General features: G+C 45.0%; 1 protein-coding gene across 1 annotated transcript in view; it reads left to right on the top strand.

Moving 5' to 3' along the window:
* FAM20C (FAM20C golgi associated secretory pathway kinase) overlaps positions 1–15,081 on the top strand; it is a 107,355-nt gene extending 92,274 nt beyond the window's left edge. Inside the window, exons 7-10 of the mRNA XM_075285078.1 lie at positions 8,754–8,863; positions 9,179–9,260; positions 12,000–12,059; positions 13,887–15,081. Of these exons, the coding sequence (XP_075141179.1) occupies positions 8,754–8,863; positions 9,179–9,260; positions 12,000–12,059; positions 13,887–14,139 (505 nt within the window). The 3' untranslated portion in view covers positions 14,140–15,081. The remainder of the gene's footprint in view (positions 1–8,753; positions 8,864–9,178; positions 9,261–11,999; positions 12,060–13,886) is intronic.
* Positions 15,082–18,306: the final 3,225 nt, after the last annotated feature.

Below are 18,306 nucleotides of genomic sequence, written 5' to 3' on the forward strand. Positions count from 1 at the left end.
TTACTGTCACCAGACCAGCATATCACCCCAGCCCTGCAGATAGATAGGTTACTGTCACCAGAACCAGCATATCACCCCAGCCCTGCAGATAGATAGGTTACTGTCACCAGACCCAGCATATCACCCCAGCCCTGCAGATAGATAGGTTACTGTCACCAGACCCAGCATATCACCCCAGCCCTGCAGATAGATAGGTTACTGTCACCAGAACCAGCATATCACCCCAGCCCTGCAGATAGATAGGTTACTGTCACCAGAACCAGCATATCACCCCAGCCCTGCAGATAGATAGGTTACTGTCATCAGAACCAGCATATCACCCCAGCCCTGCAGATAGATAGGTTACTGTCACCAGACCCAGCATATCACCCCAGCCCTGCAGATAGATAGGTTACTATCACCAGAACCAGCATATCACCCCAGCCTGCAGATAGATAGGTTACTGTCACCAGAACCAGCATATCACCCCAGTCCTGCAGATAGATAGGTTACTGTCACCAGAACCAGCATATCACCCCAGTCCTGCAGATAGATAGGTTACTGTCACCAGAACCAGCATATCACCCCAGCCCTGCAGATAGATAGGTTACTGTCACCATACCCAGCATATCACCCCAGCCCTGCAGATAGATAGGTTACTGTCATCAGAACCAGCATATCACCCCAGCCCTGCAGATAGATAGGTTACTGTCACCAGAACCAGCATATCACCCCAGCCCTGCAGATAGATAGGTTACTGTCACCAGACCCAGCATATCACCCCAGCCCTGCAGATAGATAGGTTACTGTCACCAGAACCAGCATATCAGCCCAGCCCTGCAGATAGATAGGTTACTGACACCAGAACCAGCATATCACCCCAGCCCTGCAGATAGATAGGTTACTGTCACCAGAACTAGCATATCACCCCAGCCCTGCAGATAGATAGGTTACTGTTACCAGACCCAGCATATCACCCCAGCCCTGCAGATAGATAGGTTACTGTCACCAGACCCAGCATATCACCCCAGCCCTGCAGATAGATAGGTTACTGTCACCAGAACCAGCATATCACCCCAGCCCTGCAGATAGATAGGTTACTGTCACCAGAACCAGCATATCACCCCAGCCCTGCAGATAGATAGGTTATTGTCACCAGAACCAGCATATCACCCCAGCCCTGCAGATAGATAGGTTACTGTCACCAGACCCAGCATATCACCCCAGCCCTGCAGATAGATAGGTTACTGTCACCAGACCCAGCATATCACCCCAGCCCTGCAGATAGATAAGTTACTGTCACCAGAACCAGCATATCACTCCAGCCCTGCAGATAGATAGGTTACTGTCACCAGACCCAGCATATCACCCCAGCCCTGCAGATAGATAGGTTACTGTCACCAGAACCAGCATATCACCCCCGCCCTGCAGATAGATAGGTTACTGTCACCAGACCCAGCATATCACCCCAGCCCTGCAGATAGATAGGTTACTGTCACCAGAACCAGCATATCACCCCAGTCCTGCAGATAGATAGGTTACTGTCACCAGAACCAGCATATCACCCCAGTCCTGCAGATAGATAGGTTACTGTCACCAGAACCAGCATATCACCCCAGCCCTGCAGATAGATAGGTTACTGTCACCAGACCCAGCATATCACCCCAGCCCTGCAGATAGATAGGTTACTGTCACCAGACCAGCATATCACCCCAGCCCTGCAGATAGATAGGTTACTGTCACCAGAACCACCATATCACTCCAGCCCTGCAGATAGATAGGTTACTGTCACCAGACCCAGCATATCACCCCAGCCCTGCAGATAGATAGGTTATTGTCACAAGAACCAGCATATCACCCCAGCCCTGCAGATAGATAGGTTAGTAACACCAGAACCAGCATATCACCCCAGCCCTGCAGATAGATAGATTACTGTCACCAGAGCCAGCATATCACCCCAGTCCTGCTGATAGATGGGTTACTGTCACCAGAACCAGCATATCACCCCAGCCCTGCAGATAGATAGGTTAGTAACACCAGAACCAGCATATCACCCCAGCCCTGCAGATAGATAGGTTACTGTCACCAGAACCAGCATATCACCCCAGCCCTGCAGATAGATGGGTTACTGTCACCAGAACCAGCATATCACCCCAGCCCTGCAGATAGATAGGTTAGTAACACCAGAACCAGCATATCACCCCAGCCCTGCAGATAGATAGGTTACTGTCACCAGAGCCAGCATGTCACCCCAGTCCTGCTGATAGATGGGTTACTGTCACCAGAACCAGCATATCACCCCAGCCCTGCAGATAGATAGGTTAGGGTCTAAAGAACTAATTTGCATATGGACAAAACCAGCAATATCTTGCCAATAAAAGCAGCGATTCACAAGGGGAAAACATCATATGATTCAGGTGACTCTAACCTATCTATCTGCAGGCTTCTGGTGACAGACACACGTGATATATGGAGCTTCCACTGACTGTCATAACTCCTCATACTATTTATAACATTCCCTTCACTTCCCTATTGTGCATAATAAGAGCTGTCACTTATCATCACCATACACAACTACTACATTTATTGCTATTTTGTGTCCTCCCGCCTCCACTTTTCACCATAGCCGGATGTCTAGCAGACGTAAACGGCGATAAATGCGTGTAACCGCGATAAACCGCATCATAATGTATTATATTCTTCTTAAATTTGCAGTGTAGATTGTATTTTATAGCCCCATTTGCTCTCTGGAAAGCAAATCCTTTGGGCAGCCTTAAAGTGAAGTACAGCAGGCAGCGCGTCGACATAACCCATGAAAATGCTTGATATTACACGCAGCCTTTATATTAGCAGCGGATACGGCCATGAGGAAATTGATAAATTTCCACCTTTCTGGATAGATTGCACCTAATGCGCTTGTGTTTATGGATATCTGAAAGCTTATCAGGCCGGGGCTCCATGTCTATTGCATTACACATCTGTATTCTGCTCATTTATCATTCCTGGCAGCTATGTGGATATGATTTCCGAAGACTTATCCCTTCAGATCTTATTAGAGGGGAGGACGGAGCCGAGCGGTGGGTTGGCGGGGCTGATGTGTCATCAGATTATTGCTTGATTACCCTTACTCTGCATAGCATTAACCCCTTTTCTGCTTAATCCGGCTTGTTAAGGAGACTCTAAGCCAAAGTCTCTTATCTACGTTTCCTCTGTCGTTGACTATAAGTTGTCTCCTTTAAGCAGCCAATTGCAGGATTGTGAGAATCGCACTGTAGGAAGGGTGAACATGTGCTGCCCCCTATAGGGAAGGAGGTCCAATACCATATTAAAACAATAAACTCCTGTCTGGGTTTGACTCAGCATTCAACTGAGGTTTCTTAAAGGGTTTGGCCAGGGATCCTCAGGCCGTAGGGTGACAGTCAGCGCCGCATGGATCAGCTATACAGAGCCACTTCCGATACCTGTACAAAATACAGAGCAACAATCAGATGGGCCCCAATACTGTAGCTCAGCCCATTGCAGTCAGTGGGAGCGGAGCTGCAGTACCAGTGCTTGGCCACTAGGCGGGGACCGGAGTCAATGGTTTCTGGCTCTGTGCAGTGTATAGTATGGGGGTAGGAAGTGAATCTGTACAGCTGATCCATGCAGGGGCCACCCGTCGGCCATCAACTGATCAGATATTCATGAACCTTCTGATTTTACAAGATAAGAGTATTCTACCATCTGTGGTATTTGGAGGCTCGGACTACTCTCCCCATTGGCAGACTTGGAGAAGAGAAGGATTGGGCCAAGCCAATTGTACATGGGTTTGGGACAGTCAGGAGGACGCTTTGACATCATGGAGATTCAGTCCACTTTATCATCTACTGGATGAAATACAAGTAGAAATAAGAGTCTTCTTGTTTTATATAGGTAGAGGACAAGTTCTCATTAAAAGGGTTACCCAGAAATGTCATTACTTTTGGCCTATCCATAGGATTTGCAATAATATCTGATCAGTTGGTGGTCGACGGGTGGCCCTTGCATGGACCAGCAGGTTCATTGGTAGTTGGCCGATATGACTGTGTGGCTGACTATGATTGGCTTCAAGGTCACATCCAATGGAGATCCAAATATTGGACATTTAAGACCATATAGGGGCTTACTATTGTGCCATTGCCTAGGTCTAAGCTCCTGCATGTCCTTTACCTAATGGATTGCCAAGTCAGGGTCAGACTAACCCACCAGATCTCCGAAAAGAACTTGGGTGTCCTCCGTCCACCAGGTGAAGATTTGGCTATAGAGCCCTGAGTGTATTACTCCATGAGGAGTCGGCTTGCTCTTGTAGTGCCCCAGAGAAATATCACTGACTTGTTTGCCCTTGTTTATTGCTTATACAATTCGGCTGGAGATCGATAGATGGGACGTCCATTGACGTAGATCATTCTAGTGAAGAGAGGGGGCAGCTAAGTAGATGGCTGGGGTCTGTAGGTTAAGGCTATGAATATTACAGTCAAGGAGACAAGATTTGCTTTATTTCTGCAGACACTCTTGGCCAGGTAGGACTATAAAGCATGTGCATGCTGTTCCTACCATTGTCCTCTCCTGTCTCTGCCTACCACTGGTCCTCATCATTGACACGACTCACATTCTGCAGTTTTAAGAATTTCCAAGTCGCTTTTGGAGCCTCCATATCGGCCGACATCTTAAGGGTCACTGCTCCTTTAAGAATAAATCAGAAGAGCTAATTTTGCATAGCCAAGTCACAATTTGTTCCCTTTCTCACCTAGATGAGGCTTACTGTATGGTCCATGACTTCCTGCACTGCTAATGCTTAAGCAACTGTTAACAAAGGAACAGACCGACCGCCGTGCTTACAAATATCACTGCCTTAATTAGACAGAATGTAAAAATAACTCCGAGGGGACGATACGCTGCGGAGAATTCTTCCATGCATTAGTCACTTTGCTTCCGAATAAATAAAGCAGCAGATGAATAATACAATGACAAGAGATCTAATGCCACAGACGCAGGCCTTTAATGCACCGAGGACTGGCCAAGGATGTCTGTCCCAGATGTGGCTTTTATTGACTGATAGTACGGATGAATGGAAGCCGCTCGGTGGCACAAATATCTAGATCAGCGGGAGACAGAATCCGGGTCTCTGCTTTACAGGGATGGCCGAAAGCGAAAGTGCTTTTACTATATTATATACGGTACATGGGTTATAAAGAGGAAACGGCCAAAGACCGCGCATTGCATTTATGGGAACGTCAGGGGTTTGGGGAATTTCATGTCAGCAGCTGAATTCTTTGGGATCTCTATTGCCCAGGGATTTTATTTATTCCACCAGATCCGGATCCATTGGGAAACTTCTTATAAACCAGTCGAATTGATGGAAGCAAAAAATGAGATTCTATAGTAAAGGAGGCTTAAAACAGCTATGGAAGGTGGGCATTGGTCAGATTTACCAGTTTCAACCTAGTCCATTCACTATATCTGTATCTTACAAGGATTTCTCCAGGATAAGGACTCCTGCCGATCAGCTGTATGAAGAGGCCATGGCACAAGCGCTGATGATGATGTCACATTCATTGGTCAGCAGCTTGGGCTCTCTTAAGTAAATGGAGCTGAGCTGAAATACCAAACACTGGCCCTATACAATGGACACCAACGATCCCATATGGTCATCAATGTATAAATCCTGGAAATCCCCTTTAAGCACTGGCCCTATACACTCACCGGCCACTTTATTAGGTCCACCATGCTAGTAACGGGTTGGACCCGCTTTTGCCTTCAGAACTGCCTCAATTCTTCGTGGCATAGATACAACAAGGTGCTGGAAGCATTCCTCAGAGATTTTGGTCCATATTGACATGATGGCATCACACAGTTGCCGCAGATTTGTCGGCTGCACATCCATGATGCGAATCTCCCGTTCCACCACATCCCAAAGATGCTCCTCTATTGGATTGAGATCTGGTGACTGTGGAGGCCATTGGAGTACAGTGAACTCATTGTCATGTTCAAGAAACCAGTCTGAGATGATTCCAGCTTTATGACATGGCATTGCATTATCCTGCTGAAAGTAGCCATCAGATGTTGGGTACATTGTGGTCATAAAGGGATGGACATGGTCAGCAACAATACTCAGGTAGGCTTTGGCGTTGCAACGATGCTCAATTGGTACCAAGGGGCTCAAAGAGTGCCAAGAAAATATTCCCCACACCATGACACCACCACCACCAGCCTGAACCGTTACCGATACAAGGCAGGATGGATCCATGCTTTCATGTTGTTGACGCCAAATTCTGACCCTACCATCCGAATGTCGCAGCAGAAATCGAGACTCATCAGACCAGGCAACGTTTTTCCAATCTTCAATTGTCCAATTTCGATGAGCTTGTGCAAATTGTAGCCTCAGTTTCCTGTTCTTAGCTGAAAGGAGTGGCACCCGGTGTGGTCTTCTGCTGCTGTAGCCCATCTGTAGCCTCAAAGTTGGACGTACTGTGCGGCGTTCAGAGATGCTCTTCTGGCTACCTTGGTTGTAACGGGTGGCTATTTGAGTCACTGTTGCCTTTCTATCAGCTCGAACCAGTCTGGCCATTCTCCTCTGACCTCTGGCATCAACAACGCATTTCCGCCCACAGAACTGCCGCTCACTGGATGTTTTTTCTTTTTCGGACCATTCTCTGTAAACCCTAGAGATGGTTGTGCGTGAAAATCCCAGTAGATCAGCAGTTTCTGAAATACTCAGACCAGCCCTTCTGGCACCAACAACCTGCCACGTTCAAAGGCACTCAAATCACCTTTCTTCCCCATACTGATGCTCGGTGTGAACTGCAGGAGATTGTCTTGACCATGTCTACATGCCTAAATGCACTGAGTTGCCGCCATGTGATTGGCTGATTAGAAATTAAGTGTTAACGAGCAGTTGGACAGGTGGACCTAATAAAGTGGCCGGTGAGTGTACAATGGACACCCACCGATCCCATAGTGATGATAGGTCATCAATGTATAAATCCTGGAAAACCCCTTTAAGCACTGGCCCTATACAATGGACACCAATGATCCCATAGTGATGATAGGTCATCAGTATCTAAATCCTGGAAATCCCCTTTAAGCACTGGCTCTATACAATGGACACCCACTAACCCTATATTAATGATAGGTCATCAATGTATAAATCCTGGAAAACCCCTTTAAGCACTGGCCCTATACAATGGACACCCACTAACCCTATAGTAATGATAGGTCATCAATGTCTAAATCCTGGAAAACCCCTTTAAGCACTGGCCCTATACAATGGACACCCACTAACCCTATAGTAATGATAGGTCATCAATGTCTAAATCCTGGAAAACCCCTTTAAGCACTGGCCCTATACAATAGACACCCACCGATCTCATAGTGATGATAGGTCATCAATATATGAATCCTGGAAAATCCCTTTAAGCACTGGCCCTATACAATGGACACCCACTAACCCTATAGTAATGATAGGTCATCAATGTCTAAATCCTGGAAAACCCCTTTAAGCACTGGCCCTATACAATGGACACCAATGATCCCATAGTGATGATAGGTCATCAGTATCTAAATCCTGGAAATCCCCTTTAAGCACTGGCCCTATACAAAAGACACCCACCATAGTGATGATAGGTCATCAATATCTAATGTCCTGGAAAACCCCTTTAAGCCCAACATATAGGGAGAAACCATTATAATTTTGGCAGGGAATAATCTAGAAGGTGTCAGTCGATTATAATACAACAAATATCTCCCACGACCGCCCTTACACATAAGGAGAGTCCAGGATATTTGGCCGGTATCGGAGGCCCCCTGATCTGTGGGGCCCTGCACCGTTGTGTGTGTTGGCTGCTATTGTGTCCCATTTCCCCATTCATTCTTATGTAGAGGATCCCAATCCTGCATTCCCTCCTGTACTAAACCGCAATGGATATATCGCCATCCCGAAATCTAGTCTGGTTAGTGGCGGCTCAGCACACGAGGGCCCACGCTGACAGGATTAATGAACATCATTTGTATGAAGGGCCTGATTTGTAGTATTCACCGAGAGGGAGAAGAATGATAATGGCCGCTCTTTGTACGTCCTGTTCTCTGCATTTTCTAAGATGTATTTGTGCTGTGCATTTCCTCAGCGTGGGGTAAGATGAATTCCTGGTATAAAAATATCAGATCAGTCTGTTTTGGTCTGTGACTGCGGCGCCCATACGAGAGGACACGTCGCTCAGGCCTTTGTGCTGGAAATGTTCTGCGCTTAATAAAAGAATCTCGCACTTACGCCTTTCCGAATAATATGGAGAAGCCTCATCAGAAAGCGGAATAAAATGCAGACGGTCTCATTATTTAGGAATTGGGTGCAGCTCCAGGTTAGGCCCTAATGCAAAATTCATTCACGCTGCTTCCGTAAGCGCTAAGCGCTTATCCAGGGGGTTAATAAAGCCGCCTAGTGTTTGCCTATAAATCCGCTGTCAGGGTAATTAATTGAGGATATATTTGCCTAGATGTTCTGGAAACGGCTCTCCGGGCTCTTAGAGATCAGCGCATAGATCTATGTCTGTGTTCTGCAGGTAATCTGGGCGAAATCGCGATCTAGAAGGCGCAGCTACGTGTCTAGATAAATCCATAAAATAGGAGAAAGTTACATAGTAACAAAATGTAACATAAATGATGACGTCGCTGTAAAGCTTGTATCCATCACAGATCATCTATTGTTGTGTGTATTTTGGTAGCCATGGACTGACTAATCACAATTCCTGTTCCTGTTTTAGGTGGGAAGTTGACAGCGACTACTGTGAAGGCGTAAAGCAGACGCCACCATATGATAGCGGCACCAGACTTCTGGACGTCATCGATATGACCGTGTTCGACTTTCTAATGGGTAAGAGACATGTAACAAGCCTTATACATCTGATCTGATTTACTAAACCATAAGCAGCCCCAAATGACCTCTATATGTATATCTAATATTGTTCTCTAAACACACTATGTCATACCTAATTCTCCCTGCGGAGGCGCTGCAGAGAAATTGAACACTTGCTGCCTAGTTCCCCAGCTGATCATTAGGGCTCTGGTTATTGTAGGGGAATCCTTATGCCGAAAAGAGAGAGTCAATAACAGACCAGCTCTTACACAGGAGGTGCTTGACTTCTAAACGTCACATCGTTTATTCATAAACCTTATTATTTGCCCACAGGTAACATGGATCGCCACCATTACGAGACCTTCGAGAAGTTTGGAAACGAAACCTTTATAATTCACTTGGATAATGGACGAGGGTAAATATTCATCAATATGGCTACAGTAATAGCAACATAGATTGTGTACCTTATATACTGGAGTATATACGGTATATGTAAAAAACTCATTGCAAAAGCATCGTATTAGAGAGTCAGCCGGAGAGATCATAACATGGCAGCGAACCTATACAAATGAGGGTATCTCCAAGACAAAGTAATAGCTATGGGTGGCAAGGCAGACAAGGACCCCCCTACCTGCCACACTTAACCATAGCTACGGCCCTTTAATGTAGTCTTAAAGGGGGTATCTGGGGAATACTAAAGCTTACTGGTGCATTCCCTGCATTGGATGAGCTTTAGTTACCTGTGCACAGGGCGGCTCGGAGGCCAGAACTCTCGTTCCTCTGATGACGCTCCCAGTGTACTCAATGGACCTGCGGCCCGAGGAGAGGGGAGTAGTGTAGTGAGAATCCTTCAGGGATGAGTCTTTACTTGGGCTGCAGGTCCATTGAGCAGAGTGGAGTTGGTGACGTGACTGAGAGTCAGCGCGACAGCAGGGGCGGCAGAGGAGCGAGAGTTGTGTCCTCCGAGCCGCCCTCTGCACAGGTAACTAATACGGCCTAGGACTAGATCTAGTGCAGAGATTTCTCCGGTAACCTTTACTATTCCTCGGATATTTCAAAGCTTGTGTTGTAAAGGCATGCTGGGAGTTGTAGTTTCTCGATACCTTGCGAGCTATAGCTTGGAGACCACTTTTGCTTCTTGAGCACCCTTCTGTATACTGTATACACAAGATAATATTGCAGCTCAGCACAAAGCAGAAGGGATTGGACCGATCCCAAATGATTGTCCCATATGGAATCCAATGTTGCTCTCTAGATCCCGGATTCCTTTACTGTTTGTATCGACCATTCAGCGCCCTGAATAATAAGACACGGACACGGCCGATTTTACATATAAAGGACTGGACGCTTGTAAGAAATGCCATATTGATTCCATGAACGCGTGCCGGCGTCTTGTCACCTTCCTATTGAGGCCAAGTCTTCAGATGTAATTGTGCAATAATAACAACTCCACAGTAAATAAAGTCTGCGAGTCCCCCGGTCACCTTGTATCGTTGCACGCCGCCGCCGCCGCCACCATCGGGGTATTCTTACATTTTTACTTTTATTGCTATATTGTGCCTGTGGTTACCATGGGGATAATACCACTTTGTGTCGGCGGATAAAGAAAGATTTATTTTGACCTTGAAAATATCTAATGTTATAAGAGCTGGCGTCTTTTCAGTGCTACGTAGGGCCAAGGATGATGGCGGGGAAGGAACAATGGATAGTCTATACATGGGGGCATTCCATCGTTTGCCCTACTGAAATACCCCAAGCATTTGCTGGGCGCTTACGTACAAGTGCCTTGGCCAATATCTGTAAAAATATATATATTTCATGCTAATTACCTGGCAAGTGCAATGGAGGCGGTCCCATTTCTTGGAAGTGCTCCAGGTCTAGTCTAACCAAATCTGCTGAGATTCTCCAACTAAGCCTTGATTGATAACGTGTTCAGATGTCAAAATTGTCGTGGCCAGGTGTAGGAAAGATGGCCACAGCCCATGAGCACCGCAGGGAGCTTACACTGCATGTGCAGGGCTGCAAAAGATTGGCAGACGCATGTGATGATGGTGCTGAGAAATCGGAACAAGCGAGGGCTGTCAATCAGGACTTGGACTGTCGTAACTAAAGGGGGTTCCAGCCAGGGGACCCCAGATCACCCTTATCCCACTACAGCTGGATAAACTTCTTGGATCCCCTGATTTTATGCATTGTAAATGGATTGCCCTGCCCTCTGGTGCACCGGAGTGAGAAGATTTATGATACACAGCCTTCCACTGTCAGAAAGGCGGAAATTAACCCTTTAATGTCAAAAATAGCAGCTGGTCAGCAGCATATTGTTAAGAAGGGATTCAGTGGGGGAGGTTGTGGAACAAAAGGAGGAATGGGGGGATGGGATGATGGGAAGCCTGTGTGCACTGACCTGTTGTGTACAAGTCATCATGGTGGTCTGGGCCGGATACAGAAGGAAATGGATATGTGAATGCTGCTGACATGTTAAGATATGACACAGCTGGTGATTGTGAGGATGTGCAGGGGGTCCTAAAATGAACTTTTGCACTTTAGTTATACCCCTGATTGGAGGACTGGGGCAAGTTTGGCAGGCTAGCACAAAAGGTTTACCAGGAACCTTGCCAGACAATTTGCATACATTGGGAACAAAGGGGCTGTAAATATGGACTCAAGCAAATACTTGGGGTAGTTTGGTAGGGCAAAAAAGCCGACAGATTCCCTCTAAAGTCTTGGTTGTTATTGAGACGTCGACGGTGTAATCCATAGCAATGATGATCATATGGGATATAATGGATTATTTATTGTTACACTTTCTCCTCATCCATCTTATCCAATCTATAAAGAGAATACTAGAGATGAGTCTTGAGGAGGTTTCTTGGGCCTCCGAGTTCCGTGCGTGTCTTCACACAACTTATAGGATGAAAAGGTCTAAACTCTCGGAATAAAACATCGCTCGCACTTCACAGGGAGATTCTGGTTGTCAGAAGATAAAAGATTCTCTTACAATAACTGTTTTATGGTAAATTGTTTGCTACAAAATAGACTCGAGACGGATATTAAGCTGACAGATGAGAGGTTTCAGGAATCGTTCCGACAGCTTGATGTTATTTACACGCAATGGCAAAACCGTTTGGTGAATAGTTTGTTTTTCTTTAAACAGGTTCGGAAAATATTCTCATGATGAGCTGTCCATCTTGGTGCCGCTGAACCAGTGCTGCAGGTATTGTTATCTACACAATCATAGGTTGTCCCGAGGGTAGATCTAAAAGGTCATGTGTGCAATGACCAGCAGGAGTCAACCAATGTATTGGCCCAATGTGTCCATAGACTATAAGGAGCCCAACGTATGTTAAAGGAGTCATCCAATGTATTGGCCCAATGTGTCCATAGACTATAAGGAGCCCAACGTATGTTAAAGGAGTCATCCAATGTATTGGCCCAATGTGTCCATAGACTATAAGGAGCCCAACGTATGGCAAAGGAGTGACCCAATGCATTGGCCCAATGTGTCCATAGACTATAAGGAGCCCAACGTATGTTAAAGGAGTCATCCAATGTATTGGCCCAATGTGTCCATAGACTATAAGGAGCCCAACGTATGGCAAAGGAGTGAACCAATGCATTGGCCCAATGTGTCCATAGACTATAAGGAGCCCAACGTATGGCAAAGGAGTGACCCAATGTATTGGCCCAATGTGTCCATAGACTATAAGGAGCCCAACGTATGTTAAAGGAGTCATCCAATGTATTGGCCCAATGTGTCCATAGACTATAAGGAGCCCAACGTATGGCAAAGGAGTGAACCAATGCATTGGCCCAATGTGTCCATAGACTATAAGGAGCCCAACACATGGCAAAGGAGTGACCCAATGTATTGGCCCAATGTGTCCATAGACTATAAGGAGCCCAACGTATGGCAAAGGAGTGAACCAATGCATTGGCCCAATGTGTCCATAGACTATAAGGAGCCCAACACATGGCAAAGGAGTGACCCAATGTATTGGCCCAATGTGTCCATAGACTATAAGGAGCCCAACACATGGCAAAGGAGTGACCCAATGTATTGGCCTCATGTGTCCATAGACTATAAGGAGCTCAACGTAAGCCAAAGGAGTCAACCAATGTATTTGCCCCATGTGTCCATAGTCTATAAGGAGCTCAAAGTATGGCAAAGGAGTGACCCAATGTGTCCATAGCCTGTAATGAGTGCCCCCCATACTTTGAGCAATTTACAAGGTGATGCCCTTTAACCCTTTGTCAATGAAGTCAAAGAATTAGTTAATCTCCCTCATCTGAGCCCCTCTGTAACATTATTATATATGACACGTGGAAGGAAGAGACTTTAAAGAGTAAAGTCTCTGGATCAACATAAGCCATCAGATGACAAACTGTTGCAAATATTAGGAAAACATCCTCTGTATATACTTTAGTGGCATTTCCTGGTATATATAACAAGGCGTCCTTAAAGGGGTTGTCCAGGATTTTTTATTGTTGGACAAGCTATAAATATCTGATCATTGGCCCCATGGACCTGCTGTTCAGAACCACTTCTGATGCCTGTACTTTGCAGAGAATAGACAAGGAATTGGGAATGGTCTTTGTATAGTGGCTGGCCACTTTACTGCAACTTTGTTTCCATTGACTTCAATGGGACCTGAGCTGGGATAACAGTGGTCGACCACTAGGCAACATCTACTTTTGGCTCCATCCACTGTATAGCACTGGCGTTGGAAGTTGATCCAGGCGCGGACCGGATGTTGGCACAACCCCGTCCCGTCTCCCAACTTCTATTCTTAGAAACTTCTTTCAGCTTGCAGCCTCACACGCATACAGGGGTAGCACCTCACGATTCCCAAGTCTTTGATTTACTGTGTTACTGTAGGGTTAATGTTAAGGGCAAAGGTCACACCAAATCCTGAAGATTCTCTCCATTACAACTGGCAAACCATATTGTAGCCAGAACCAAAATTCTCCTTTTATTTGATGAATTTTTGTAACAATGTATCTCTTCCCGGATTGATACAGTCTGTACATTTTCCTTCCACAGGATTAAGAAGTCTACGTACCTGCGACTGCAACTCCTGGCCAAGGAGGAATACAAGCTGAGCAAGCTGATGGAGGAATCTCTGCAAATGGACAAAATTGCTCCAATCCTCTACCAGCCGCACCTGGAGGCTCTGGACAGAAGGCTGCGGATTGTCCTTAAAGCTGTCAGTGACTGCTTAGAAAAACTTAGCTACGACAGCGTAGTCGAAAACGATTTGGACTCTGATCTGAACAACAAGACAACCAAGAGGTAGTGACGCGGAATCACTAACCCCAACCACGAAGACATAGTCTTGCCGAAGACTGCGAATGCTCCTCCGTGAATTCAGTGAATTCAGATTTAAGATGAAGTTGTTCCCACGGTAGACAAAAAAAAAACCAGGAAGGAAAGCTCAGATGATGCGTCTATTACCTAAGTATATTATATATGGATGAACGTGAGACCATACGACGGTCAAAGACCTACAGATTCGGTTTTGGGTTCTAATCACATCCCAATCTTTTTGTACAGATAGGAGGCCTTTATTTAAAAAAAAAAAACAAAAAAAGAAATGAAAAATTTTGTATTTATATAAATATATATATATGGAATAATATTACAAAATGATGACCTACCTACCACTTTTTGAAACAAAAAGGGACCGTATAGTTTTGTTTACCTGCGATGCTGACTTGACTATACCACATCGACGCCTTCAAAATCACTTCAATCCCTTAACTTGAGCATACTGTATCTCCTGCCGCTCGGTATTTCTGGAGGTCACAAATCCAAAGTCTTAAGTGTAGATGGTTTCGGGATGATTCGATAATCTGCAAGGGTGGAAGCTTTACTTGAATGTTAAGCATTGGGATGAACTACGTAATCATTGAAACAAAATGGCGGGCCTTATTGTGTAGATGGGAGGCTGGCGACGTCTTGCTCTTCCTTGAAGGCTCTCGTCGTGTTGACTGATGGGCAGGAAGAGACTATTGGGTAACAATTGGACTGCAGCGTTTTGCCTTGGACCTTTCTTGTCGTTTGTAGCCAGGTAGCTGCCTTCCCATGTTTGCTTTACGATACTGCTGTAAATACTGTATATACCTACATGGATAGCGGCTGTATTCTGCAGCTGAGAGCTTCATTTTGCAGCGTTTTTGTGATTTGTTTGCAGCGTGGTAAAAGTGCAATAAAAGATACAGCAAATAATTATCCAAAATCTCTCCATGGTTTATTGTTCAGTTGGTCGGATCATTATGTCAGACGTGGTCGTGTCCAGTCTTTGGCCTTATTCACACCAGGGTGCCAATTATTACAGACATAACACGGAGACGTTGATGTGACAGTAAATGTCGTGGCCGATTTTTCTGAATGACCATCGTCAAACCCTTGAATGTCTATGAGTCTATTCGTAAGTCTGTCTTTATGACCATCAAAATGGACAAAGATAAAGCAGGTCATGGTGGTGTAGACTGTAAGATGTAAAGGGGCAGGCGGGAGTCAGGAAATCTCTTTAGTGCTCTTTATATTCCAGTCTCATGTCCTGCACCCTAGTGCAATTTGTACCGACATCATGTACAGAAAGAGACAGGAAGGCAGTACTATCTGTATCTACATCATTTACAGGGAGAGACAGGAAGGCAGTACTATCTGTATCTACATCATTTACAGGGAGAGACAGGAAGGCAGTACTATCTGTATCTACATCATTTACAGGGAGAGACAGGAAGGCAGTACTATCTGTATCTACATCATTTACAGGGAGAGACAGGAAGGCAGCACTATATGTACCTACATCATTTACAGGGAGAGACTGGAAGGCAGCACTATCTGTATCTACATCATTTACAGGAAGAGACAAGAAGGCAGTACTATCTGTATCTACATCATTTACAGGAAGAGACAAGAAGGCAGTACTATCTGTATCTACATCATTTACAGGGAGAGACAGGAAGGCAGTACTATCTGTATCTACATCATCTACAGGGAGAGACAGGAAGGCAGCACTATCTGTATCTACATCATTTACAGGGAGAGACAGGAAGGCAGCACTATCTGTATCTACATCATTTACAGGAAGAGACAGGAAGGCAGTACTATCTGTATCTACATCATCTACAGGGAGAGACAGGAAGGCAGCACTATCTGTATCTACATCATTTACAGGGAGAGACAGGAAGGCAGTACTATCTGTATCTAAATCATTTACAGGGAGAGACAGGAAGGCAGTACTATCTGTATCTACATCATTTACAGGGAGAGACAGGAAGGCAGTACTATCTGTATCTACATCATCTACAGGGAGAGACAGGAAGGCAGCACTATATGTATCTACATGATTTACAGGGAGAGACAGGAAGGCAGTACTATCTGTATCTACATCATTTACAGGAAGAGACAGGAAGGCAGTACTATCTGTATCTAAATCATTTACAGGGAGAGACAGGAAGGCAGCACTATCTGTATCTACATCATTTACAGGGAGAGAAAGGAAGGCAGCACTATATGTACCTACATCATTTACAGGGAGAGACTGGAAGGCAGCACTATATGTATCTACATCATTTACAGGGAGAGAAAAGAAGGCAGCACTATATGTATCTACATGATTTACAGGGAGAGACAGGAAGGCAGTACTATCTGTATCTACATCATTTACAGGAAGAGACAAGAAGGCAGTACTATCTGTATCTACATCATTTACAGGGAGAAACAGGAAGGCAGTACTATCTGTATCTACATCATTTACAGGAAGAAACAGGAAGGCAGTACTATCTGTATCTGCATCATTTACAGGAAGAAACAGGAAGGCAGTACTATCTGTATCTGCATCATTTACAGGGAGAGACAGGAAGGCAGTACTATCTGTATCTACATCATTTAAAGGGAGAGACAGAAAGGCAGTACTATCTGTATCTACATAATTTACAGGAAGAGACAGGAAGGCAGTACTATCTGTATCTACATCATTTACAAGAAGAAACAGGAAGGCAGTACTATCTGTATCTACATCATGTACAGGGAGAGACAGGAAGGCAGTACTATCTGTATCTACATCATTTACAGGAAGAAACAGGAAGGCAGTACTATCTGTATCTACATCATTTACAGGGAGAGACAGGAAGGCAGTACTATCTGTATCTACATCATGTACAGGGAGAGACAGGAAGGCAGTACTATCTGTATCTACATAATTTACAGGAAGAAACAGGAAGGCAGTACTATCTGTATCTACATCATTTACAGGTAGAGACAGGAAGGCAGTACTATATGTAGCTACATAATTTACAGGGAGAGAAAGGAAGGCAGTACTATCTGTATCTACATCATTTACAGGAAGAGACAAGAAGGCAGTACTATCTGTATCTACATCATTTACAGGAAGAGACAAGAAGGCAGTACTATCTGTACCTATATCATTTACAGGAAGAGAAGGGAAGCTAGTACTATCTGTAGTTACATAATTTACCGGTAGATACATGAAGGCAGTACTATCTTTATTTACATGATATTTGCTTGTCGTTTAGCTCACTAAATACATGCTCACACTGGTCGGCGGTCAGATGGATAATTCATCCTGTGACTGCTCATCCCCCACCCCCAGCCCATGTGATAGCGCTCGGCTACATCTTAGATACAGATGATTTCAGTGAGGTTATTATTAATATCCTTCCACTATTTCAAGCTGTGATTTATCTTTATTAAGAGCTGAAAGCTTAAGTGCTCTTAGTCCGTCTTGTGGTCTGACTGCGGTCAGATGGTGCTGCTTGTATATACAGCAGAATAAATAAGGAGAAGGCTTTCTGAGCCTGACGGAACCTCTGGTCACATACGCAACGTTCACACCCATGTCTGCCATGTATCTTCTGCCATGGAGTCTATTTATATGTGTACGGGGGCAGTGCCCTGGTGTCAGCACCAAGAAAATATGGCTCTTACAAAAGTAAAATCTTGCTGAGGGTGCAGCGGAACGAAAAATCATTGTAAATGTATTACCAAAGGACACACACATTATTGTGCAAAAGTTTTTGGGCAGGTGTGGAAAAACTGCTGCAAAGTAAGACTGCTTAAAGGAATAGAAGGGTTAATGGTTTATTGTTGTCAATTAACAAAATGAAGTGAATGAAGAAATGTAAAGTCCATCAATATTTGGTGTGACCTTTGCCCTTTGCCTTCTATCAGTTCTTCACGGAACTTGCAGAACATCTGGAGCTGCTGGGGGTTGTAGTTCTCAAAGGGGTCAGTGAAATTTAAACATTTGGGGGCAAAAGTGTGTGTGTGTATGTGCGTGCATGCGTGCATTTGTCTCTGTAACTTACCTTCCTACTGCTGCTCTCCTCTGCTCAATCCTGCCGCCGCGGACACCATCAACACACTAGTGACGCTACCAGCAACAAGCTGCAACTCTATTGGCTCTTGCCAATAGGGGGCAGACACAAAAACG

Source organism: Leptodactylus fuscus, chromosome 8 (assembly GCF_031893055.1).
Source record: "Leptodactylus fuscus isolate aLepFus1 chromosome 8, aLepFus1.hap2, whole genome shotgun sequence".
Classification (NCBI taxonomy): domain Eukaryota; kingdom Metazoa; phylum Chordata; class Amphibia; order Anura; family Leptodactylidae; genus Leptodactylus; species Leptodactylus fuscus.